The following is a 23,799-nucleotide window of genomic DNA, read 5'->3' as shown; positions in this document are numbered from 1 at the left end:
AAAAGAAGCCTGGGCATTGGCCCAGGACGCCTCTGATCACCTTCCACAGGGCTCCAGGGTTTCCTATAGAAGGGACAAGCTTGAGAGGAGGGACGGCACTGGGTACCTTTCCACACCCTTCCCTCACCTGCACATTCTTCATCATTCCCTCCATCATTCATTTGTTCAGGACCAGCCTCGCCAAGGCCCTGGGACAAAAAGATGACAGGTCCCAGCCCTGCCCCAGCAAGTGTCCCTTCTTGTCCAGAGAGAGTCATCACCTTTGTAGGAAGTGTTTCATTCGGCTCGGTTCAGGAACCCACAAGGGCAAGTGTTCCCTTTTGTGTTGAGTGGGGCAGAACAAAGGACTTCAGTGACACAGCCACTCTTGCCTAATTGCCATCAAATGTGCTCGCTAGGACGGGAAAGGGACCCTCCTGTGCATCCCCACACAGAGCCCGCAGCCTTGAGGACACTGGGTTTGCCCAGGCCAGCACCAGCAAGGTGTGCCTCTGGAGATGTTGGGGACTGTGGCCAGGACCCTCTCTGCAAACTTTGCGTCCTTCCCTCCACCTGCACAGCCCGTGTTCTCTGGCTTCCCCACAGGCCACGCGAGGACTGCCTGGGCCCCAGAAGCAGGATGAGAAGATGGCAGACTTCCTGTTACCTCGGGGCACCAGCAGCTTCCGCAGGTTTACCCGGGAGTCCCTGGCGGCCATCGAGAAACGCATGGCGGAGAAGCAAGCCCGAGGCTCGGCCGCCTCACAGGAGAGCCGAGAAGCGCTGCCCGAGGAGGAGCCTCCCCGGCCCCAGCTGGACCTGCAGGCCTCCAAAAAGCTGCCAGATCTCTATGGCAACCCGCCCCGAGAGCTCATCGGGGAGCCCCTGGAGGACCTGGACCCCTTCTATAGCACCCAAAAGGTGACTGCCGCCCACCTCCCTGCCCACGCCTTCCTGCAGCTCCCCTCTCAGTGCAGTAGACAGGGAGAGGGCCTCGCCTCCATATGGGGCTGCGTTTGGGGCGGGCTCCCTGGGTTTGGGGGAGTGAGTCACTGGGGATCTATATTCTAATCATTTTCATTTTATTCCCGAATAAAAGCCAGAATCACGCAGCCTGATAATGTTTGGTGTTAGAAGAGAAGGAGCAGGCAGCCACAGTTGAAATCTTGCCTCCTTGGGGAGTGCCAGCTATGGGGGTCATCTGTAGTTAGACTTTCCCCTTGGGCAGACTCCAGCCATCCTGCAGGGTGTATGATTTGGAGCTGGACCCCAGAGCACAGCATGTGGTCCCAGGTGTAGCCCAGGGGGTTCACTGGGCCTGGCTGTGCCTAGGTAGCTCAGGCCGGCGGCCGCAGCAGCAGCTCCTGGGCCTTGCAGGCTGGCAATGGGGCAGTGAAGGCGAAAGGGAAATCTCAGAAGGGTGGGAAGAGAGCTTGTTCTACTGTTGTCCTTCTGAGTGTAGGGAGACCAAGTTGCTTTTGTCCACGAGGCAGGGTGACTCGGGCTCCCTCCCAGCAGGGATTTCCACCCAGGAGTTGGATTCCCCCATCTGGGTGCCCTGCCCCGGCCTCACCGCTCAAACCACAGGCACACGAAGCTCCCACAGAGGCCTGGTCCCTAGCTGGTTGCCCACTCTTCCAGGCCTCGCTGCTGGAGGAAGGCGGGTTTGCATTTGAGGATGGAGTCAAGGGTGGGCTGGGTCAGGGACACTGTTTTCTATCCCTGTGATCAAGAATACTTAAACCATGGCCCAGGGCAGGTACAGAGGAAGAAGGTGGTTGCTCTCATTATTGGGAAAAAGCCAGAGGGCAGACAGGGTCAGTGCTCCCAGGGCAAGTGTGAGTCCTGTGGGTCTGTATCACTAGGTGCCCGAGTGTGTGTGTGACCGTGCATTTCAGAGACCAAGAGCCTGGGGACAGGTGTGGTTGTCTCCTGTGTGATGGGAGTGGATGTGAGTGTGTGGGTAAAGGGAAAGCCCACCCAGTCTATATGCAGAGGTGGGAGAAGAGACCTTGAACCTGGTTCAAGTGATGCAAGTCGGGGTGGGGTCAGAGTTAGTCTGGAAGCTGGGATCCGTCAGGGTAGGTGGGTCTAGGTCATGGTTGGTCACAGCTGGAAGTAACAATTAGGATCGAGGTGAAGGCCAAAGCCAGTGGCCGGTCCTGCTTTCAGTGGCAAATCCAAGTGGCAGCCTCGTTTGAGTTGGCTAGGACAGGCAGAAGGCATGGCAGGAGGACCCAGTTGAGGATGGAGTCAAGGGTGGGCTGGGTCAGGGACACTGTTTTCTATCCCTGTGATCAAGAATACTTGAACCATGGCCCAGGTATGACTTTGGCCTCTAACCTTCTGTCTCCCTGCTCACCCCTGGTGCACTGCCCCAAGTCCCAAGGGGTGGCACAGGCAGCACAGCAGAACTTTTGGTCCTGATATGCCTAGTCAGCTTATCTCCCTAGCTCAGATTAAATAGAACTTTGTCTCACCAGCTCAACCTTTGGAGAAGCCCAACCCCAGAGCTGTGTTCCCTACACTGTTCCAGCCTTAGCCTGGGAAGCTGGAGTTGTCCGTGGCTCAGCCTCCCGCACATACCGTCCACCCCCATGCCCTGCTATACTGTGTGGACAGCATCTTCTGGAAGCTTGGGGAGAGGGTCCAGTTTGGGCTGCTCAAGATCCTCCTGGGGGAGATACTCGGTCATCTCCTCTGGGGTGAGGTAGGGCTAACACTTGTCCTGGACCCCGAGACAGGGCCTCAGGGAAAGCTTCTCTCTTCTGGGCTGAGGTCTCTGTTTTCCCATCCCTACTTCTCACCCGTTAGTCTTCTCCACTGACCCAGCTCCCTCATTAGTGCATCACCACTAGTGAGCAGGGGGAGGGGTCAGAAGGGAGCAGGGGAAGGAGCAAGCATCGGCCAGGTCCTGGCCTCTGCTGTGGAAACAGCTCAGCTAGAATCACGAGAGGCCCCTTTTTAGGACTGTCATTTTGAAACTGAACTAAGTCCCACCCAACCTGACATTCCCCTAAACTTGACCTTATCCCACTACAGTCACAGGCACTACAGCCACAGGCAACACCGTAAGGGGCCACTGACCTGCCCTCTCCATGCCCTCTGCCTTTCTCTGTCCCTCTCTTCCTCCCACTCCACCCTTAGGCAGGGTTCTAGGGTTCTGAGTCAACCACTGCCCCCCAGAATCCTCCTTGCACAGGGGCCTAGGGGCCACCACCCCAACTTAAAGCCGCTCTCTGTCCACAGACCTTCATCGTGCTGAATAAAGGCAAGACCATCTTCCGGTTCAGTGCCACCAATGCCTTGTATGTCCTCAGCCCCTTCCACCCTGTCCGGAGAGCTGCCGTGAAGATTCTGGTTCATTCATATCCTTTGCAGTGAGTCCCTGCTGGGTGTCTCCTCCGGGCCCTACACAGAGTGGGCAGGGTGTTTGGGGCTAAGAATGGTGCAGGTCTCTGAAGACCCAAGCATCACGGTCATAGCCTAGTGGCGGGTCGGAAATGTAGAGCCCTTGGACCCCACACCGGACCTGCCAAATAAGCGTCTGCATTTCAGCAACATCCCAGGGGATTCTTGGGCACGTGAAAGTTTGGGAAACCCAGCTTCAGTAGAGAAGCACCCTGGCAGCCAGGTTATTGAGGATCCCAGAAGACAAGAGTTCTGCCAATGTCCCCTGGCTCTGCTTTGGCTCCCAAGTCCCCTGCCACTGCCTCCCCATCCCCGCCCAGGGACCTCAAACAGGGCATCAGGGCTGGGCTGAGGAGAAACCACTTTCCAGTAAAGAGACCTCTGTTTTTTTCACACGTGGGCACCCTTCTAGGGAGGCAACACTTGCTTTTTGATTAAGTGTTGACGAAATGTTTGCAGTTTCAGAGTTCTCTCAAAGAACTCTGGTTAGCATTAAATTATATAAACCACAGCCTAAAAAAGCTGCCGGCTGCGGAGGAATGCTCTGGGAGTGCTGCAGTGTGACAAGGGACAGACTGGCCTTTGGGCCTGAAGGGAGTGTGACAAGGGACAGACTGGCCTTTGGGCCCAAAGGGGGCCTCATTCAGGCCGTGTGGGATGTGGGACAGGACGCCAGCACCCAATCACTGCTGTTCCGTGGACTTCAGAAAGGGGGCCCCACAGATGGGGAGGCAGCGGTGGGGAGGGTGGGGAGGCCGGTGTCTGGATGCAGTCAGAGGCATCTGTGTCTCGTGGTGCCGGCCTGGGCAGCCTTCCTTTGGCTGGCAGCTGGCTGGGCCATTAATCGAATGAGTGCTGCTGGGCTCTGCAGAGTGATTAGCCGTGGGCGCAGCAGGCTGGCCTGATAGAGCTCCCCAAGGCCCTCCCCTCCATCCCCTCTCTGGATGGACGTTTTCCGAGGCTGAGTCAAAGACCCATTAACCTCTGAGCAGGGCTGGAGGCTTCAGGAAAACAGCTGCCTCATGAGGAGCTAAGTCACCGAGACAGATGCTGACAGCTCAGGGGCTTTTCCTGGCCAGGCGGGGGTGAGGGATGCCCGTTCCAGGCTCCACTCACCTGTGCCCCAGTGCCCAATCCTCACCCCAGGGGTTAATTGGAAGAGCTCAGTGCCAAATCTGTTCTCTGCATGCAGACCCTCTCTCCCCGCCTCCGGCTCACTCCTGCCTTTCCCCCAGGGCTCGCTAGATGTGTGTGTCCAGGCAAAGTCCCATGTACAGCCACAGCCGTGGCAGCCTCGGAGAGGTCTCTAGAGTGGACAGACACTGAGGGGCGCGGTTCCGTTCAGGGAGCAGCCTGCCCTTCCTAGCTGTGTCTTCCTTTGTGAGGCAAGGGTAGTTCTGGATTTAATTTTGGGCCATTCTGCAACTGTTTCTAAACTCCTTGGAGACACCCAGCACTTTGCAGGGCACCCTGGGTGCATGGAGCTGAACAAGACCCTGTCTTTGCCCTCTTGGGAATTGTACCATCCCCTCAGACTGATAAGACAGCTACGGGAATAGTTGTCATTTCTGCCAGCGGGTAGGCGCCGGCTGGTGAGGACAGCGCAGAGGGAGGAGGCAAGGCTGGCCTCCGTTCCAGCTCAGAGCTGGTCTCCCCCTCACTCCAAGGGCGTGGCCTCCCTGAAAGCATGCTCCGGTTCCCACCTGGGGCTTCTCCTCCAGGTATCTAACCAACCCAACACTGTTTGGCAGCTGGGGCCCCTCCAGGGATACAGCGGCAGCCCCAGGATTCCTGCAGGGCCCTGGGCTAGGCCCTGGGTGGGGGTGGCCAGATGAGGCCAGGGAGGTGGTTGGGAAGCACTGGCGCCCACAGCCTGGCCAGAGGGTCCGTTGAGCAGTGACTGAGGCTGTGCGATGCTGCTGGTGTCCCCCCTGCTTCCCCATCCCCGCCACCACCCCCACCCCCACTCAGGGCACGACCGACCCTGAGGCCTCAGAGCTGGCCTGGGTCCCCCAGGGCAGCTGCCCCAGGGAGGTGGCTTGCCATGGTTGAGGCCCTGAAGTAGGCTCCCAGGGGCTGCCTGGATCCTCCAGCTGCCAGGGATTGGAAGCACTCTGATGGCCCTCAGTAGCGCCCCTTAGTGGGCTCAGGGGCAGTGGGGAGAGGAAGGGTCTAGATATATGAGGTTTGAGAGCTGCCCCTCTGTGCCCTTGAGCCTTGCCATTCAGAGTGTGGCACACAGACAAGTAGCAACAGCAGCCTGAGGATCTCGTAAGAATTGCCGAGTCTCAGGCCCCACCCCAGGACCTGCATTTTCTCGAGGGCCCGGCGATCCTCGCTCACAGCTCCCTGGACAGGTGTTTCCAGGTGTGGGTCTCTGAGGGTCATCTCCGGCTCACCTGGTAGTTTTTCAAAATGCGGATTCCTGGCCCTTTCCAGACCAGAAGCTCCAGTGTGAAGCCTAGGAATCCACAAACTCTTCGTGTATTTCTTTTTTTCTTAGTTGAAATGTAATCCACATACCATACAACGTATTGTTTTGAAACGTCCAGCTGAGTGGATTTTAGTATATTCCTACGGTGGTACAACCATCCCCACTATCCAATTCCAGAGCATGTCATCACCTCAAAAAGGAGCCTCGTGCCCATCAGCAGTCACTGTGAATCTGCATACAGATTTCGTGTTCTGAGTAGTGAACTTTCACTCTGCTTACATTCTTTTCTGTTGTAGTGAGAAAAAAAAAAAAAAACACAGAACATAAAATTCACTGTTGTGACCACGTTTAAGTGTAGGGTGCAGTGGTGTTTATGTGGAGTAGGTTTGTGTGCATATTGCCCTGCAGCAGAGATCTAGCATTTCTGCCAAACTGAAACTCTGTTCCATGCTTGGCTTATGTTTTCATATCCACCCAAATACCTCTGAGCCACCCATGGGTGCCCTTTGGGGCTCGGCCCTTTGGAAAGGGTCAGGGGGAAGAGATGAACAAAGCAAGGGGCAGGAGGGTGGCCCCTGCTCTCAAGGAAGAAAACCCACTCACTAGGAATGAGGCAGGCATTCCCAGCAATCTGCTAGCAAGTGCCCCGTAATTCCGCTCAGCTTTGCTCTGAGTGCCACGCTTGTTCAGCATCCCTGGGAAGTGGCCTAAAAAGTAAATATGGGTATGTAGAATTATTTTTTTTCCAATGTATTTTTGTTATAATCCTGCAGAATGTGTTCCTGCCAGGATTAAATAAAAGAAACCAACTGAATTCCCAGTTCTGCTGCAGTCACATTCAGAGAGGCATCACGTTCACGCCGAGAAGCTTTCTGCCTTCCTGGGTGCACAGGGTCTGTTCACAAAATCCTCCCACGTTTCTCTAGCAGATTCAAATGGGCAATCAAACCACATGTTTGTGTGTGTTTGTGTGTGTGTGTGTGCATGTTCACTGCATGACACACATAGATGAAAATGCCCCCCACAGCATCCCTTCTTTTCTCGAGGTTTTGTTGTTGTTGTTGTTGACTTCTCGGGATCCAAAGACAGGCAGTCTAGGCAGGCCAAGTTTAAGGCATTCCCCACCACCCATGCAGGCAGTCCTTGCTGGCATTTTAATCATGAGGCTGGGAGTGGGTGTTTGGGGACAATGACATGACAGGATTGAAGATGTTCAGCAGAGCTCAGACCTAGAGAGCTGGCCTTTGCCTCTGCCCACACATGGGGCCAGCTCAGTCATTGGCCTGAAACTTCCAGGCAGTGCAAACAGGTGTGCCCGGGGCTGGAGTGCACTTGACTCATCTCTCCGGTATTGGCTGCCTGCCGGGCTCCATAGGGGACCCAGGGATGCTCTGAGCAGAGTCACGTGGACTGGAGGCACCTGTAGGCAGGAAGAGAACACACACACATCGTGATGGAGAATAATGGAAAGGTGGTCCTCAGGTTCGGGAGAGCCAGGCAGGGTTTCCAGTGGTCAAGCAGCTCCCAGTCTAGGGTTTGCTGCACCTCCCCCTAAGCCGTTGCCTTTGGTCAAACAGCCAGAACCCAGGCAGGCAGCTCCTGTCATTCCCCACCATGGGACGCAGACCGTGGCTGGCAGCATTCCAAAGAGCGAGCCGTCTTCTCTGGCTCTTCCCTAAGTCTTGATGCCAGAGATCAACTCACCTGAGCTCCAGCCGAGTCTGTTGGTCCAAGGCAGCCTGTCTACTGCTGCCAGGGGCCTTTTCTTCGCTCTAGTGAGAGCTGTTAAGAGGGGTCTCCCCAGGCAGCCCAGCTTGCTTCACCGTGACCAGCAGGCTGATGGATTGCTAAAAGAACCCTGTCCAGCCTTCGGTGCCTGTCTAAACACCTCCTCCAGGAAGCCTCCTGCCCAGCCCTAGGCAGGCCCGTTTTCTCATAATGTCCCATCTTGGAACTGTTTCCTCCCTCCCTGTCTCCCACCCAGGGCCGAGCACACATGCGCTTTAGGTCTGTTCTTAAAAATGACAGTTTCAGGGGCGCCTGGGTGGCTCAGTGGGTTAAAGCCTCTGCCTTCGGCTCAGGTCATGATCCCAGGGTCCTGGGATCGAGCCCCGCATCGGGCTCTCTGCTCAGTGGGGAATCTGCTTCCTCCTCTCTCTCTCTCTGCCTGCCTCTCTGCCTACTTGTAATCTCTGCCTGTCAAATAAATAAATAAAATCTTTAAAAAAAAAAAAATGACAGTTTCATCCCCTAACCCCCACCCCGGCAGGGTGGCAGTGTGCACACACTTTACAAAGCCTTTCACTCATTGGTTTTACTGCCCTGTGGGTAACAGAGACCAAGTATGAGGCAGCAATATCCATGAGGCAGTGTGACTTGCCCCAGACCTTCTGTCTGGAGGCAGGAGGATGACCCCTTGGTGTTCTCATGCAGAGACAGGGCTCAGAGTAGGAGGGCCTGCGCTGGGAGGCAGGGGCTCGGAGCAGGGCCAGGCCATTGACCGGCTTTGTACTGACAGTCTGTGGCCCCTTCAACAAATCACCACAAATATAGTGGTTTAAAACCACAAAATGTAGCATCATACACTTGTGGAGGTCAAGAGTCCAGGAGGGTCTCACTTGAGGGCGTTTAGGCGGGGCTGCGTTCCTCCCTAGAGGCACCAGGGGAGACTCTGGGCCTAGTCTTTTCCAGTTTCTAGAGGCTGTGTGGACTCCTTGGCTTAGGATAGCCCCGTGTGTGAAGTCAGCAACCGCTGGTGGGATTCTTCCCACAGACAAGGCTCCACTGCCAACCGTCCTGCCTACCTCCTTTGCTTAGAAGGAGCCTGTGCTGACACGGGGCCTGCCCGGACAATTCAAGGTAATATCCTATCTCAAGACCCCTCATTTAATCACATCCACAAATCCCTTTTGTCATATAAATTAACACTTGTGCTTGTCCAGGATTCGAATGCGGTTGTCTGCGGGGTGAGGAGAGAGGGCTCTTATTCTACCGGCTGTAGGAATCTCCGGCCTGACCTTGTGCCTCAGTCTCCTCAGGTCCAAAATGGAGACAAAGTCCCTCCCCTCCACTGACCCCACATAGGGTTGTTGGGAGAATTGAATTAGTTAATGGTTACAGAGAGCAGAGCCTGGCACCTAGGAAGGGCTCAATAAATATTTACTCTTAGGGTCATTACTTTCATATTTCAGGAATCACCTGGGATCCCCAGTAGTGGATCAGGTGGGAGATTAGTGAATAAAGCTGGTTGAGGGGCAAATTAACTGTCTGCCCAATAAGGACAGCCTTGGCACAGAGTCTGGGTGTGGGAAACATGGGCCATGTGTGAGGGAGAAGGGAGTAGGGTTAGCCAGGGAGACCTGCCCACAGGCAGAGGGATGGGCAGCTCTCCAGCGGAGGGACACCCCGCCCCCCGCCCCCAGCCACACCCCATGCCTGGAGAGGTGTCCTCCCACCAGGAATCAGGGCTTCCTGGAGCCATCTGCTTTAACTGAGGGAGGTTCCCAAAGCCTGATCCTCTTTCATCTCAGGTGAGAAATTGGAGAATTCATTATAAACTGGGGGTGGGGCTTGGCAGGCTATTTCTTAATTCCCTCAGTTCCCTAGAAGGGGGACTAGAAGTGTGGAGGTCTCACGCCTGCATTCTTTGAGAGGCCTCACTCACCTCTCCTCCCTCCCCAGCCGGGGCAGCCCCACACTCTCCCAGAAGTCTGCACCCCAGCTTGGCTGACTGCACTCAGACCTGAGGCGGGGCCAGGCCTTAGAAATAGGAGGAGCTCTGCTAGGGAGGAAAGAGGCAGGCCCCTAGGGCTCAATTACTTCAGCTCCCTGGCAGCCAGAGGGAATCTCAGGTGGGCAGCCGCTTTGCACAGGTCTGGGGCCGGGGACCACGTCGCCATGAGCCTGGGGGCAGCCGCAAGGGGCAGGAAGCCCAGCTTCTCTTCTTGGGCTGGGGAGGGAATTTGAGAGAGCAGCCGAGTGTTTCCCGTTCTGACTCAGGCCCCTTGGGGGTCCCCTGCCCTAGTCCCTCCATGGCTCCAGGGTCTGCCCCCTTGCTCCCTGTAGGTCTTGTGGTGGTGAGAGAGGCCAGGAGGTCAGTCAGGGCTTCATTTGCAGCAGAGAAGGTAGCCAGAACGTTAGGGATGAACCAAGGCCTGGGGCAGTTCAGTTCAAGGTCAGGGGCCCAGAAGGATGCCCAAGACCCAACATCTGAAGAGCTCCCCTTCTGATGGGGAACAGATGGGCATTACCGCTTAGGGGGCAAGGGCAGGTACCCCTGCTCAGAGGCGGTGCACCTGCTAAGGAGTTTCTTGAAGGATGGGGAGGAGAGCACTAGGTGGGGCATGTGCAAAGGGCAGGTAGCAGTATGAGGAGCCGTCGCCTGCATCCTCAGGGTTGTTGGGACAGCAGAACCCTTCAGAGAGGTCCTAGATCAAAGGTAAGGAGCCTTCCGGGGGAAGTAGGGGAAAGAACTGGGAGCCCCACTGCCAGGGCTTTCCTCTCCCTGCAAGCAAGTGGCCCCTGAGGAGCAGTTTCCAAATCCCATCTCCCTCCCACGAGGTTGTGGGTCAAAACTGCTCTACTCTGGGGGTCTTCCTCCCTGCCCTCCAGGACAAACCCTACGTGGAACTCTGCAAATGGTGCCATGTCAGCTCTCTGGTCCCTGAAGGGACTTCAGAGCAGGGCAGGGCTCCTGCTGCAAGTGCCGAGGAGGGGAGAGGTGGGCAGGGCCTGGGCCCTGGAGCCCCCACCTCGTGGGGGGGGGGGTCACCCAGTGACCACCATATGCCCATGTACATGGAGGCGGTGGCATGGCAGTGACAATCGCAAGGGCAGGACCCTCAGGCGCCAGTGGCCCGCCGGCCCACTGCACACAGCTTTCCTTGACCTCTGCGCCACGTTGTTCAGTATGCTTATCATGTGTACCATCCTGACCAACTGCGTGTTCATGGCCCAGCACGACCCTCCACCCTGGACCAAGTACGTCGAGTGAGTACCTTCAGGGCCTCTGTGGCTGGCCTCTCCCTCCCTCCCTTTCCGTCCCATACCGTGGCCCCGAAAGTCACCCCAGAAGTCACCGGCAGGACTCACCCACCTGGAGGGTCCTTGGCTTGGCCCCTTCCCTCTCTGGCCACTCTTGGCCCCACCGGCTCCTTACCTTGAGCGATGTCCTCAAGGGAGGAAGCTCTCCAGGTTGGCCAAGTGGGAGATTCCTTCCTGACCCACCCTAAAGAGCACTGAGCTGGCTGAGGAAGGCTCTGAAATAAAATCCTGACTTACCGAGCACTTAGTGTCTGCCGGGCGCTGCCGTGGAATAGTAAACCACATCTCCTCTGACCCTCCGGGCGGCACCATAGGATGGGGACAACCACTGTCCCCCTTTGAGGGACAGGAAGCTGGAAATTGGAGGCATATCTTGTCCAGTAGGGCATGGTCCAGGGGTGTCCCCACTTCACTACTACCTCTGCTGCCTCCTGGGACCATTTGCTCAATTTCAGAAAACAGCTTCCAGTCCATCCTTCTCAAATGAGAGTACGGTACCCTTAAGTTTCAAACAGACCCGATAGCCCCTTGGGGCGCTTGGTGCCTGTTTTCAGGGAACTGACGGAATGGCAGGGACAGCCTCTCTTACCAAAGTGGCTTGCCTTGTGGCTCTCTGCGTTCGCCCAGGACTGTGGGGATGAAGGAAGCAGCTCAGGGTCCCGGCATCTAGGCATCACGATTCTTCACCCCACCTAGCCTCAGGCATTAGAACCTCAGCCCCCTTCCCCAGTGCACTGGAGACAGCTGTACCCACCCACCTGTAAGTAGTTGAGAATACACTATGCTCTTGTCACTAGTTGCTGAGGATCCACCAGCAAGGATGAGGGAGTGACATGATCTGAGCATCCTTACAGGGTAGACCCAGTGACCACCATATGCCCATGTACATGGCCCCCAGGGCTGGAGTGAGGAGAGAAGTCGAGGGTCTTCTTACACCAAGACAAGAGGGAACATGGAAAGGTCAGAGGGGCACATGGTGGGCGCTCAGCAATGCTGAGTCATCATGTTATGGCATCATCTTACAGCAAAGATGCTGTAATTAGTCCCACATTTGGACCAAGCCTCCAGCTAGGCCAGGGGGGATGGCCAAGGGTCTGGCCTGAGGGCTACTATCTAGGGCTCAGGCACGCACATGAGGAACCTGGCCAACCTGGCCTGCGGGCTGCAGCCTCCCTGAAAAGCCCTGCGGGTCTCTCTTCCCAGGTACACCTTCACTGCCATTTACACCTTTGAGTCTCTTGTCAAGATTCTGGCCCGGGGCTTCTGCCTGCATGCTTTCACCTTCCTCCGGGACCCGTGGAACTGGCTAGACTTCAGTGTGATCGTCATGGCGTGAGTACCTTGCTCTCTGCGCCGTACTGTGTCTCGCCAGGCCGCAGTCAGGGACGTGGGCGTCCTCCCTGGCCCTGCGCCACCAGGCCTTCTCACCCCCTCACTGCGGGCTGCATATGGCTGGGGAGCAGCCGCCTCACTGCTATGGCAAGAGGAAGACAGGATGGAGGCCCCCAGCCCCTCCTGGTGGGCCATGGCAGTCAAGCCCGCTCGCTCAGCGGTGGCCCAGTGCAGCCCTGGGCTCAGAATCCATTAAGATTCTTGCGTAGCGTCCTCTGCCCCTTCCACGGTGGGAAACCAGTGTTACAGCCCCAGATCTCTGGAGCACTGTGATCAATGACCTAGATTCTAAGGTGATGAAGAATGAGTCAGCAGGAAAGACAAGGAGCCTGGAGAAGTGACTGGGCATCCCCAGGAGCCCACGCCGGGCACACCAGCACCTCTGCTCTCTCCACTCACGCACTCCATATTTTGGCACATTCTAAGGCACCTGGTCACTGGCATGATCCAGTGAGGTATCCTGGATGGAGAGCCCTTGTCCCCATTTTACAGATGACAAACAGATGCCAAAGACCCACAAGGAGCCTGCCAGAGAGTGAATGGGAATATCCCCGGCCTGCTGCCATGCAGTGTCCTTGTCTGGAAAGAGATCCTCGCTGAGACTGGGTTGAGGCATTCCCCTCGGGATGTGTCCACAACAGAAGCTGCGTTCTGGAGGCAACGACTGGTCAGGGTGGGCCTCCCGAGTGGGAGCTGTGTCCTGGGCTCAGCCATCAAACCCTTTCTGGAAGCCTGATGTGTGTGCGGGCCTGGGCACCACACCCTGGCAGGGAGCGGAGCTGGTGGGCCCAGTACTTTGCCCTTGCAGGGCCCCTGTTCCCTGACTCATGGAAGGATAGTGCTGGCCTCGGTGGTGTTGGAGGTTCAGTTCAGCGCCTGCTTTGTAGGATTCTCGGATTCACTGAATGTACCTATTCATGCCGGACAAGGTCTGCCTCACCCAGGACATGAGCAGCCCTGGCTATGAGCTCAGCCATGCTGTGGGGAAGAGAGGGGAGAGCGGGCAGCCAGACCCTGCTGATGGGGTGCTTTCCGGTGAGAGGGAGAGTCCACTGGTTAGAAAATGCATCAGGACATCTGCTTCTCGGTACTCTGCTTGTGAGCTGACACCAACCCACCGCCTTACAGGCGGGAAAACTGAGGCTCCGAGAGACACTGCCACTTGCCCAAAGCCGTTGTAGACTTAGGCCTGGTGGGCAGAGCCGAGTGAGCAAGGGAGAGTGTAGCCAGAGAGAAGGCAGGGTGGTGGGGGACAGCCCTATGGCCTTGAGGGCCATGAAGAGAGCCATCAGGGGTTGAAAGGCAGGGAGTGATGAGACCTGAGCTATGTATCATAAGTTTGCCCAGCAGCTGAGGGGCTATTTTCCTAGCCAGGAGAGAGATGGTGGTAGGGACTGGGGGTTAAGTAGAGAAGCTGAGGGACATGGTCAGATTCTGAATGTACTTTAAGGGTAGGGCTGACGGGAGACCCCAAGGTGGGTTTGGCTTGAGCAGTTGCGTGAACAGAGTTCCCGTTTGTTAACATGGAGGCTGACGGGAGGAGCTGGCCGAGGGAGGAAGGGACTCGAGCAACTAGATTGGAATGCATTAAGTCTGAAAGCAACCAGGGTGAGATGTGGAATAGGCAACTGGATATTCCAATCTGGAATTCAGGAAAGAGGTCCGAGGTAGGGATATATATTTAGAAACCATCAGGGTGCAGATGAGACTGGCAGCCAGGAGACCAGATGAATGAATCATCTAGAGTGAGCGTGGCCAGAGAAGGGACGGCGCCTGGGGACTGTACCTCGGATGCTCCAACATCTCGAGGTCGGAGAAGAAGGGGTGAGCCGAGGAGTCCGGAGGGCACCGCTATGGAAGGTGGAGAAAAACCTGGACTGGGGACTGGTTGAGTGTGGCTACCCTTGAAAGATGCCCTGAAAAGGCTGAAGAAATCCAAGGCATAGACCATGGCAGTCCGAGACGTGACACCGCCTATGACCTTGATGCCACTGAGATGACCGTGACCCCGCTGATTGCCTTGACCCGACATGGGGGTACAGACACCTAATTAGACAGGGCTCAAGAGACTGGGGCAAGTATAGACATGCACTTTGTGGGGTTAGCTGTAAACAGGACTGAAACAAGGATGCCGGGGGTGGGGAAGACGGCAGAGCACCACTAGAGGGGTCTTTGTAAAGGAGATGCGGTGCAGGGGAGAGGAAGGCCTGATGGTGGAGGAGGGTGAGTTGCAGGAGCAAAGCCCTTGAGCTGGCCTGAGGGCCAGGAATCTAGGGCCCACGTGGAACTCTGGCCGTCAGAGCAGGGAAGGCAGAATTTCAGGTGGGTTGGGAGAGTCGGTGATGAAAGAAGAGAATTTCTGTTCTGATCACTCGTATTTTCTTCATGGTAAGAAGTGGGATCATCAGCTGAGAACACGGAGTAGGGAAGTTCCTGCTCTTGAGGAGAGAAGGAAACCTCTCCACACAGAGGAAGGACATTGCACTGACTTTGGAAGGGGGCAAGAGTGTTACGTCAGGCCCAGGCTCTGGAGTGCCTACAGGAGGGGAGAAGTGCTCTTTGAGCACTGGGGGCCTGGTGTCACAGGAAGGGGGCTGTGGCAGAACAGGACACAGCATCTGCCTGTGTCTTTCCTACTTCCCATCCTGGAGCCCGAGCAGGACTGTGTCCACCGCAGGGATGCTCCCAGACCCTGGGTCCCTTACCTAACTGTAGGTCTTTGGAAGATGATCTGAATGACCTCAGGCCCTTAGTGAGTCCTGCTGTCTTATCCCATGAGAGAGTCTCTGTCTCAGTCCCCATGGGAATCCACAGGGAACTGCTTCTTCCGCTTGGAATCACAGAGCAGGTGTGCTTTCCTCACCAAGGCCTGCCTGCCTGCCTTTGCTCTGGACCAGAACCAGGTGTGACAAAGCAGAACAGAGCCTTAGAGGCCAGCAGACCATTTCCAAGTTCCTGAGCATCTCCGGGAAACGGCACTTGCTTCCCCTGGGGCGCAGGGACCCACTGGAATGTCAGGGATCTGCTGTGTGCTGGACTGGCCTGGCAGCTCTGATTTGTGGTGGCCCTGCCTTCGGAGAACAGTGGTGCCCTCGTAGTGCAGTGAAATGCATCCTCCTATGGTCAAATGACTCCTTAAGGTGTTGGGGCAGGGGCTTCTAAAATAATTGAGGGAGCCTTGGGTGGCAGAAGTGGTTGATTCAATGAAACTCCCCCTCCCCCATTTTACAGATGGGGAACTGAGGCTCCGAGAGAGCCTGCCTCTTGCCCAAATTTGTGCAATGAATCAGCAGCCCTGCTGAAACTAAAACAGGTCCCCTTGCTCAAGAGGCACGCCAGGTCTAAGGTTCCCACCTGATCCCCCCTCCCACTCAACATAGAGACTGTAGGAGGGTCTGGGTTGCCAGGAGGCCTGCCAGGCAACCCTCCAGCCAGAGTTCTTCCCAGGGCCCCTCCCTGGCTGGGCATTACCTGCCCATTAGCACAGCCTCCCACCTCTCGGGGTTGTTATGGAAACTGAACCTGGAGGGGAAAGGAGGGAGGGCAGAGAGGAGAGGGTGGGCTGTACCTCTATGCCCAGCAGCCTGGGAGGCTCCGGCTACATTGAATAGGAGGGCTGCACAGGAAGATGGGGGTGGAGGAGGAGGGGGTCTGCCCTTCCTCCAGATTCCTCTGGCTTCCAGAAGGGCTTCCCCTGCCCTGGGGCTGGTGTGCAGAAGTACAATGGCCTGGAGGAACGTTTTGCCAGCCTCACAGGGGCAGAGCTCTCTCTACCCCCAACCCAGCCAGTCCCAAACCTGGCCCTTTGCCAAATACAGGGTCTCTCCGGCCACACATCCTGGAGCCCCAGGAGAGGCCTCACTGGGATGTCTAGGGCCCCCATGTGGAAAGCAGCCAGGCCAAAGACTCCGAATCAGCTAAAAGGGCAGGAGCCTCCATGTCACAGACACGCCATGGTCACGGACACGCCAACCCTTCACCCAGCCCTGTATCTTACCTTTGAGACTTCCTTCTCCTCAACATTGCTCTCCCACATGTGTCCTGACTTCATGGGTGACCACCAGCCCTGCTCCTGTTCTCAGCCACTCAGCTGGCCTTGCAAGCCTGCTAGGAGCACACACCCTGGGATCTTGGCTCCTCTGTGCTCAGTACCAGCTGCTGAGGAGGCGGACCATGAATGGAGGGCAAGCCTGAGGGTGTAGGAAGGCGAGTTCTGCCCTGGGACAGGCAGAGACAGGCAGAGTCCAAGCTTCAGACAGGCAGGGCTTCCCTGGAGATGTGAGGGGACAGACAGGGTCTGCAAGGGACAAGAAGGGAAAAGCAAGGACCGCTGGTTCCCTCTGATGTGCACAGTGCTCTACTCACTCCCTGGGACCAGAAGAGACACTCTTGGAACCAGTGTCCTGAGTAGAAAGACTGCTGTCCCAGGCCACACTTACTGGTCCATCAGCAGGAAATGGGGCCCAGGGATACTGCAGGCTGGACCCATGGCTTTGTGTCTCATGGCAACATGAGCAACGTTCGGAGATAAACCTGAAAGTCTTGTGGCAACCCCATATCCAGATGGAAAGTAAAGCCTGAAAGAAGAATGTGGGACAGAGGTTTGAGAATCTGAGTCATCACAGAGGATGGAATAACCAACAAAAGCAGAGAGGGAGCTTGAACCAAATTAATAGTTGTATATGGGCCAGAATAAGGGAGGTGACATCTACTCCCCATCGGAAGTTTACAAGCTGAAGTGAGTCCAGGGGAAGGAACGGAAGCCACACCACAAAAAGGATCTGGTGTAGCCAGAAGAAAAGCTCTGAGAATGTGTCTGCTGACTTCTCATCTCTGCAGGTGTGTGGTGAGTAAGGAGGGAGCAGGCATGGTCCACAGGGCCCCATGAGGAGACACAGAGGAATCTGGTGTCAACCCAGTCAGAGAGCTGGACAAGGTAGGACCCGGCTGACTCCAGGATACTGAGTCCCTTGACATAGCCTACCAAGTCCTTCCCTGCAAATACCCACAGCTTGAAAGCAGATTCAGAAACTCTACGCGGAATGGAAGGTCCTGGAGGTCCAGACTGACTAGCAGTGAGTGCAGCTGCACGATCAGCCTACCCTTGGCACTTGTCCAGCTTCATCGGTCTGCAATCCTGGGTCTGATGTCACTCAGACACCAGGTCCGACACACTTGGTTAAAAACCAGACATCCTGAGTCCACTGTCCTTTATTAAACATCAGACGCCTTCGCTTAAATGTCATGTACCCTGGATGTGAAATCTTTGGTTAAATATCACCAGTCACTTGCCACTGTCCCGATGGTCCTGGTCACACACTGTCCACCCAGCTCTTAGACATCCTGGTCATGTGGCCCATCCACACACACCCTCACACTTGCTTGGGCAGCTCCCTTCTCCCCAGGGACCAACTCCTTCCTCCCGTGCCTGTGAAGACTACAGATGGGTGACTGTCCCAGTTGTAGGTTGGAACGTCTCGACCACTTACTCTGCCAAGGGTCGCTTGAACCCAAGCAGACCTAGAGGGCTGCTCACTCTTGAGGTCCCTCCTCCTGTGAAGAACTAGGACCATCCTTGGAGGTCTTCGGAGGTCTTAGAATGAGACTGAGTTGGGGGACTCAGCCTTCAGAGACCTTACTACACCTGTGTGAGGCTCTCAACCAGATACTGGGGCAACCAGGCACAAGTTGATCACAGATGACAGAAGATGCAGAGCAAAGCTGGGACCAGAATGCCCCTTGGCTCCTCTGCCACCCGGCCATCAGGAGCACCTCGCTGAGAGAGCCGCCTCCCGTGTGGGGGCTTCCTGTGTGGACATCCTTAGGTCATCTCACCGAGGGCCCAATGTCAGGAAGGTAGAGAGGAGGAAGAGAGCCGGAGGGAGCCCTGGGCTGTCGGCAGCCCTCCCTGTGGGAGGGGGAGAGGGACTGGGCGGGTCGGGGAGGGCAGGCTGAGGTGCTGCCTTGTAATTCCCAATAACTGTGGTTTAATTCTGCAGGTATGTATCAGAAAATATAAAACTAGGCAATTTGTCGGCTCTTCGAACTTTCAGAGTCCTGAGAGCTCTAAAAACTATTTCAGTTATCCCAGGTAAGATGCCCAGATTTGCCTCTCAGATCTCAGCTACAAGTGACTCTCTCTCTGTCTCCCCTCCCCCCTTCCCCCATCGTGTGTCTTCTACTGGCGTGTTGTCACTGTCTCGTGTGTGACTTTCCCTTGTTACAGATACACAACTGAATTTGTGGACCTGGGCAATGTCTCAGCTTTACGTACCTTCCGAGTCCTCCGGGCCCTGAAAACTATATCAGTCATTTCAGGTGAAAAATCAGGTTAAACGCCAAGGCCGGAGGGACACGCTCAGGCCTTCCCAGCCAGCTGGGCCCAAGGCTGCCCTTGGGAAGGCACCTCCAAAGGTGCCTGTCACCAGAATACGTTTCCCAGAGCTCAGCTGTGGGTGCTGTTGGCGGCGGACATGGCTATCCCCTCAAAGCCTCACGAGGGGCTTCGGGCTGTCCTCCCCATCAAAGCCCACCCTCACAGATGCTGGGGGGCACACAGCTCCCACGGCATGTCCTGGATTGAACCCCAATTCTTCCCAAGATGGTGAAGTCCTTCCCAAACTGAACTCAGGGCTTTGAAGAGCTGAAAGCTTATATGTGAATTGCTTTGGCCAGAAGCATCATGCTCTGATAAGGAAACCAAAGAACTGAGTTTGAGGGAAACCACAGGCCCACGGGGCTGAGGGCCCAGTCCCTGCATTGGGGCCCCTGTGGTGACAAGGGCACAGCTGCCGCCACAGCCCCATTTTGTAAAACAGTGTACTCTGCGGACAGGCGTCATCGGGCCTTGGCGTCTACCAGCCCTCGCTGCATGGCGCGGTAGAGGCGTAGTGGACCGTGCATGGTAGCCTCGGGAAGCAATTCTCCTTGACAGATGTTGGCAATTGCACCCGGGAAATCCAAGCTCGGGCGGCCTCTCTAGAAAACCGGCCTACCCCAGCCATCCAGGAACGCTCTCAAAAGGCTTATGATTTCACAGCCCACAGAGCAGTGCCCCGAGGTTCCTTCCAGAGCCTTTTCTGAATGTAGCCACACTCAGAACCGGAAAAGGCCCTTCTTTGAAGAAGGCAGCTGGAGACAGGTTGTATATACCACCGATCTGGGGAGGTGTCAGAGCCGAGGGAAGATTTAAATGAAGCTGATGGCTACATCCACTCCTGATGTGGAAAGCCATGGGTCCTGGGCCCTTCATCTCCGTGTAGCTGTTGCTGCCCTCAGAAAGGCAGGGGCCCTGCTCTGGAGGAGTTCAGTCTCTCCCCTGATGGGGTTATTATCTTAGAAGAGGACCCCCATCCACTTATGCTGTGTTCAAACCGAGCCTCAGAATGTTCCTCCTAACCTCTGAACCCCGTAGGATGTGCTCCCTGCCAGTGCCCCAGACCCCTCCTAAGAGTGAGTAGCAAGTGGGACAGTCTGCCCCCAGTACACACAGTCACCTCCTTTGAGACAGGTTTTGTCATTGGCCTGGATGCACACAGACATGCTTAGAAGCCTCAAGGTCTATCCTCTAAGGTCCCAGGGACAACCTCACATCATCTGCTCACAAGATTAGAGAAGCACACTGACCACAGCAGTTGAGAAAAGGCAAGTTTCAGTCTGTTTTATAAGAAAGGCTAGCAAAGGAAAATATTTCTCGGAGTGAAGGAGGAAGCCTGCCAGCCTCAACCCAGGCCTTCTTCAAAGCTGCCAGCAACCCAGTGAGGAAGCAGACAGCAGACCCTGAAAGTGGTCGTTAGAAAAATGTTGTGGTCAGCATTATGGAAGTCTCCCCAGAGGAAGTGTCCCTTGACCTGGGGCTTAAAGAGTCTTGGCCTTCTCTAGACCTCGGTCTTCTCTCCCACAAAATGGGAAGGAAATCAGAATGGTTGCTTCCCAAGGGCTCTTCACCCAGCCTGTTAGAATTTCAGTGGCTGCAGTGTTTCCCAGTTGATGCCCAGGAGCCTTCCCTTCTTGGGTCTTTCCTGAAAAAATCCTGTTACTTCATTGGACTCGTTCTTGCCAGAAGTGAGCTCTTTCATCAGTATGAGAAATGTTTAAAGAACTGGATCTGTGCTCACCAACTGATTGTCCCTGTGGACATGATGTCCACAGGCCAGGAAGGGCTTCACAGGGGCCTAGAACTGGATGCTAGTTGAGGCAGAGCTGGCCGCCCACCACTTCTTGCCCTGTGCTCCCTGCCGCATACAGTACGGGCCAGGTCTCCAGGCCCGGTGAGCAGAACCAGAGTGTGCTCACTGATGGGGTCCTCGAACCTCTGCTAGAGATGGGGTATGCCGAGCTACAGAATAAGGATCCTACCGCCACCACCTCTCCAGGCCCAGACCCCTGCAGGGTTCACACCTGCCCAGGGCAGTTACCAACATCTGCCAGGACAATTTCTACCGAGTACACTGAGTGCCTCTGAGCTGTGGGCAGGCAGCAGTGCTGGGGCACTGACTTCCTCCCCAAGCCCGTGGTTGCCCATTGCTGCCTCCCTGTCTCGAGGTCATGGGCACAGCAGCTGTGGGCACGGCCACCACAGGTGCTCCTAACACATTAACCAGCTGAATGATGGATGGATGGATGGAGCTTAATCTGAGATCTGGCCGCTTGGTTGGGGGGTGGGGCGTGGGGGCAGGAGGCAGGCCTCTGCTGCTGGCAGAGAAGCCCTCTTCCTCCCAATGCTCTGCTCAGACTTGTCATAGGACAATAGCTCAGTGTCAGACCAAAGGCGTCTACACGTGCTTTTCTATCACTTCGCTGTGTGGTGCTGGCTTCTGCAGGGAGCTGGGCCGTGCAACTAACACATCCTGGCCTTGGCTTTTGGGAATGGATTGGAAGGGGATGGGTCCCGGACAGACAGGGCAGGGGAGGAAAATGCAAAACAGGTCAACCCCTTCCCTGCCTTTGAAGCTTTTCCAAAAGGAGGCCCCTAGCCAGAGCAGACGCTTTAGAACATTACCCACCATACCCTTGCCAGACCTCCTGATTTCCACCCCCACTGTCCTCCAAGAACACACCACATTCCTCTACCAGGAATGGCTTGTCTCTCCCTGTTTCAAGGATCAAGGGAGATTCCATTGCCTGAGAATGGGCCTGGAACTCAGTGTCCTTCCCACAGATTACATTTAAAGGTCTACCTTGGGACCAGCCAGACGGGGACAGGCTTTGAGCATTTTCTTCCTCAGGAAAGCAGTATTTCCCATTTCCTATGTGATTAGTGGAGAGCAAAGAGGCCTGGGCCCTTCTGACTGCCCCTGGGAGAATCAGGACGCAATCTCAGTGATAGAGGAAATGGGGGCATTGGTCTGGAAAACCTGAGAGAGGCCTCCTTCACCTGCCCCCACCTCACGATTGCCCACCTCTCCCAGCACCCCCTCAGGCCCGGCCCCCACCCAGTGGAGCAGGGAGCACGGGGCCTGTGGTTACCCCCCTGCTCATTCTTGCCTTCCGCAGGTCTGAAGACCATCGTGGGGGCCCTGATCCAGTCTGTGAAGAAGCTGGCCGATGTGATGGTCCTCACGGTCTTCTGCCTCAGTGTCTTCGCTCTCATCGGCCTGCAGCTCTTCATGGGCAACCTGAGGCACAAGTGTGTCCGCAACTTCACGACGCTCAACGACACCAATGGCTCTGTGGAGGCTGATGGCCTAGTCTGGGAGTCACTGGACCTCTACCTCAACAACCCAGGTGCAGGCTCACTCTGTGGCCTGGGCAGGGCTTTATAAGGCCACACGGGCCTCACTAGAGGTCAGACCTCCTCCCAGTGGCCATTCAAGCCCTATCTGAGCCCCTGGAGACCCAAAGGTTTGCTCAGGGATTCCAGCCCCTACCCTTTGGAGCTCTAAGAGAGGACAGAAGGGGAGCAGACTTTGGGCCTGCCCTCAAGAGTTCTGAGGCTAGATGGCTGGACACTTGAGGAGAAGGAAGGATGGAGTTAGCTGGAGAGGCAGACGAGGGATGGCAGCTGCCGTGGCTAGAGGCGGGGATGGACGCTAGAGAATCAGGCATGGGGAGAAGACCAGCTTACCTGCCTGGGAAGGAGTGCTGGCGGGCCTGGGACATGGCACTGGGGTAATCTGTGAGGCTGCAGAGAGCAGGTCCCACCTGTGGGGCACGGGATGGTGCATTCAGCTTCTGTGTTCCCTGCCAGAATGTTAATCCCATGCACATGCCCCCCAGAACCCCAAGAGAGAGTCAGAGCAAGCTCAGTGATTGTACAAAATCACATGAGCTGCTCCTGTCATTTCACTGATATGTGGTTTTCTGCTTTCCAGGCTGATGGCCAGCACCTCTCTTAAGTAATGCCATCAGTCTGATTCAAAGGTAGATAGTGGTGTAAGGCCAGATTCCAGGCCAGGGACATTCTGAAGTTAGGGCTTCTTCCCTACAATAGTAGTCCACGCTGGAAAAAGAAACAGACCACAACTCATGGATTCCATTTGCTTATGGTTCAACTGTGGCCAAAGAGCAGTGGTTCCAGAACTTCCGCATGTACCTGGAATGTACCACATGTCACCTGGAGGGCTCCAGAAAGCACTGCTGGGCTGCATCACCCGGGTTCCTGAGTCAGTAGCTCTGGGGCAGCATTCGGGAAGTTACTTTTCTCAGCAGGTCCCCATTGATTTCCTGCTGCCGCTGGGCTAGGGACCACAGTTTGAGAATTGTTGCCTTAAACTAAGGCCAGTAGTGGTGGGTGATGACCAGAGGGTAAGGGACAGGACTGGGTGCTCCATCTGTCACTGAGTCCAGCCCCAGCCCTGTCTGAGCAGGCCACAGTATCACCACGGTGACCATAGTTTGTACCTCTTGCAAGAAGAAGTGGACCCTGACAGAGCTGGGCAGTAGCCTGCCAAGACCATGCTAGGACTCAGTAGCCAAGATGCCTAGACCCTTGCCTCCCGGTTCAGAGCCTCTCTTGGCCCTGGGTGTCCTCCTGAGTGGCTCAGGGCAGGGTACAGAAGCTCCCTGTGGGGACTTCCTGAGTCTTGTGGGAGCTGGGGGGATGCTGGCAGCTGAATGTCTGAGGGGGAGCAGAAGGCAGGCCGGGGAAGCAGCTGGATTTGCATCAGGCCTGGCCAGGCAGTGGGTAGGGGTCAGGACAGGGGCAGAGAAGAGACCACCAGTGGCATCTCTGCCTCCCCAGAGGCCTGGGCACAGCGCGGGAACCCCGGGAGTCTGGGCCACACATGTCCTTCACCATCGGTTGTTCCTCTTTCAGGAAATTACTTGCTGAAGAATGGCACCTCTGACGTGTTACTGTGTGGGAACAGCTCTGATGCCGGGTATGTGGCACCCGCCCCCCAGGGCCACCTCACCCAGCAAGGGTGAGGTGAGGTGAGGGCAGCAGGCGAGGGCCCCCACTCCTCGGTGCTTTCTCAGCTGACTGTGCTTTCGGTTTATGCCCTTGACCCCAGGCCTTCCCCTGCCTCTGTTCCCTGCTGGGGCCTGGCATCTTGTCACCCCACCCCCACCACAGGGGAGGCAGCTCTGAGGCAGTAACA

The 23,799-nt window shown here is 56.1% G+C and overlaps 1 protein-coding gene across 3 annotated transcripts in view; it reads left to right on the top strand.

The window, feature by feature from the left end:
* Positions 1-23,799, top strand: part of SCN5A (sodium voltage-gated channel alpha subunit 5) — a 94,361-nt gene that overhangs the window by 15,597 nt on the left and 54,965 nt on the right. For 2 of the 3 annotated variants that reach the window (XM_082745384.1, XM_082745383.1), the window contains exons 2-8: positions 586-900; positions 3,229-3,347; positions 10,724-10,813; positions 12,071-12,199; positions 18,486-18,577; positions 21,755-21,985; positions 23,517-23,580. In XM_082745384.1, coding sequence (XP_082601510.1) covers positions 628-900; positions 3,229-3,347; positions 10,724-10,813; positions 12,071-12,199; positions 18,486-18,577; positions 21,755-21,985; positions 23,517-23,580 — 998 coding nt within the window. In that variant the 5' untranslated portion in view covers positions 586-627. Of the gene's footprint in view, positions 1-585; positions 901-3,228; positions 3,348-10,723; positions 10,814-12,070; positions 12,200-18,258; positions 18,351-18,485; positions 18,578-21,754; positions 21,986-23,516; positions 23,581-23,799 lie in introns of all 3 variants that reach the window. The other variant, XM_082745385.1, reaches the window with a different exon arrangement.

Source organism: Mustela nivalis (genome assembly GCF_964662115.1).
Source record: "Mustela nivalis genome assembly, chromosome: 1".
NCBI classification, from domain to species: Eukaryota; Metazoa; Chordata; class Mammalia; order Carnivora; family Mustelidae; genus Mustela; species Mustela nivalis.
Note: the sequence above shows the minus strand (reverse complement) of the source record. Positions and strands in the feature narration are given on the sequence as shown.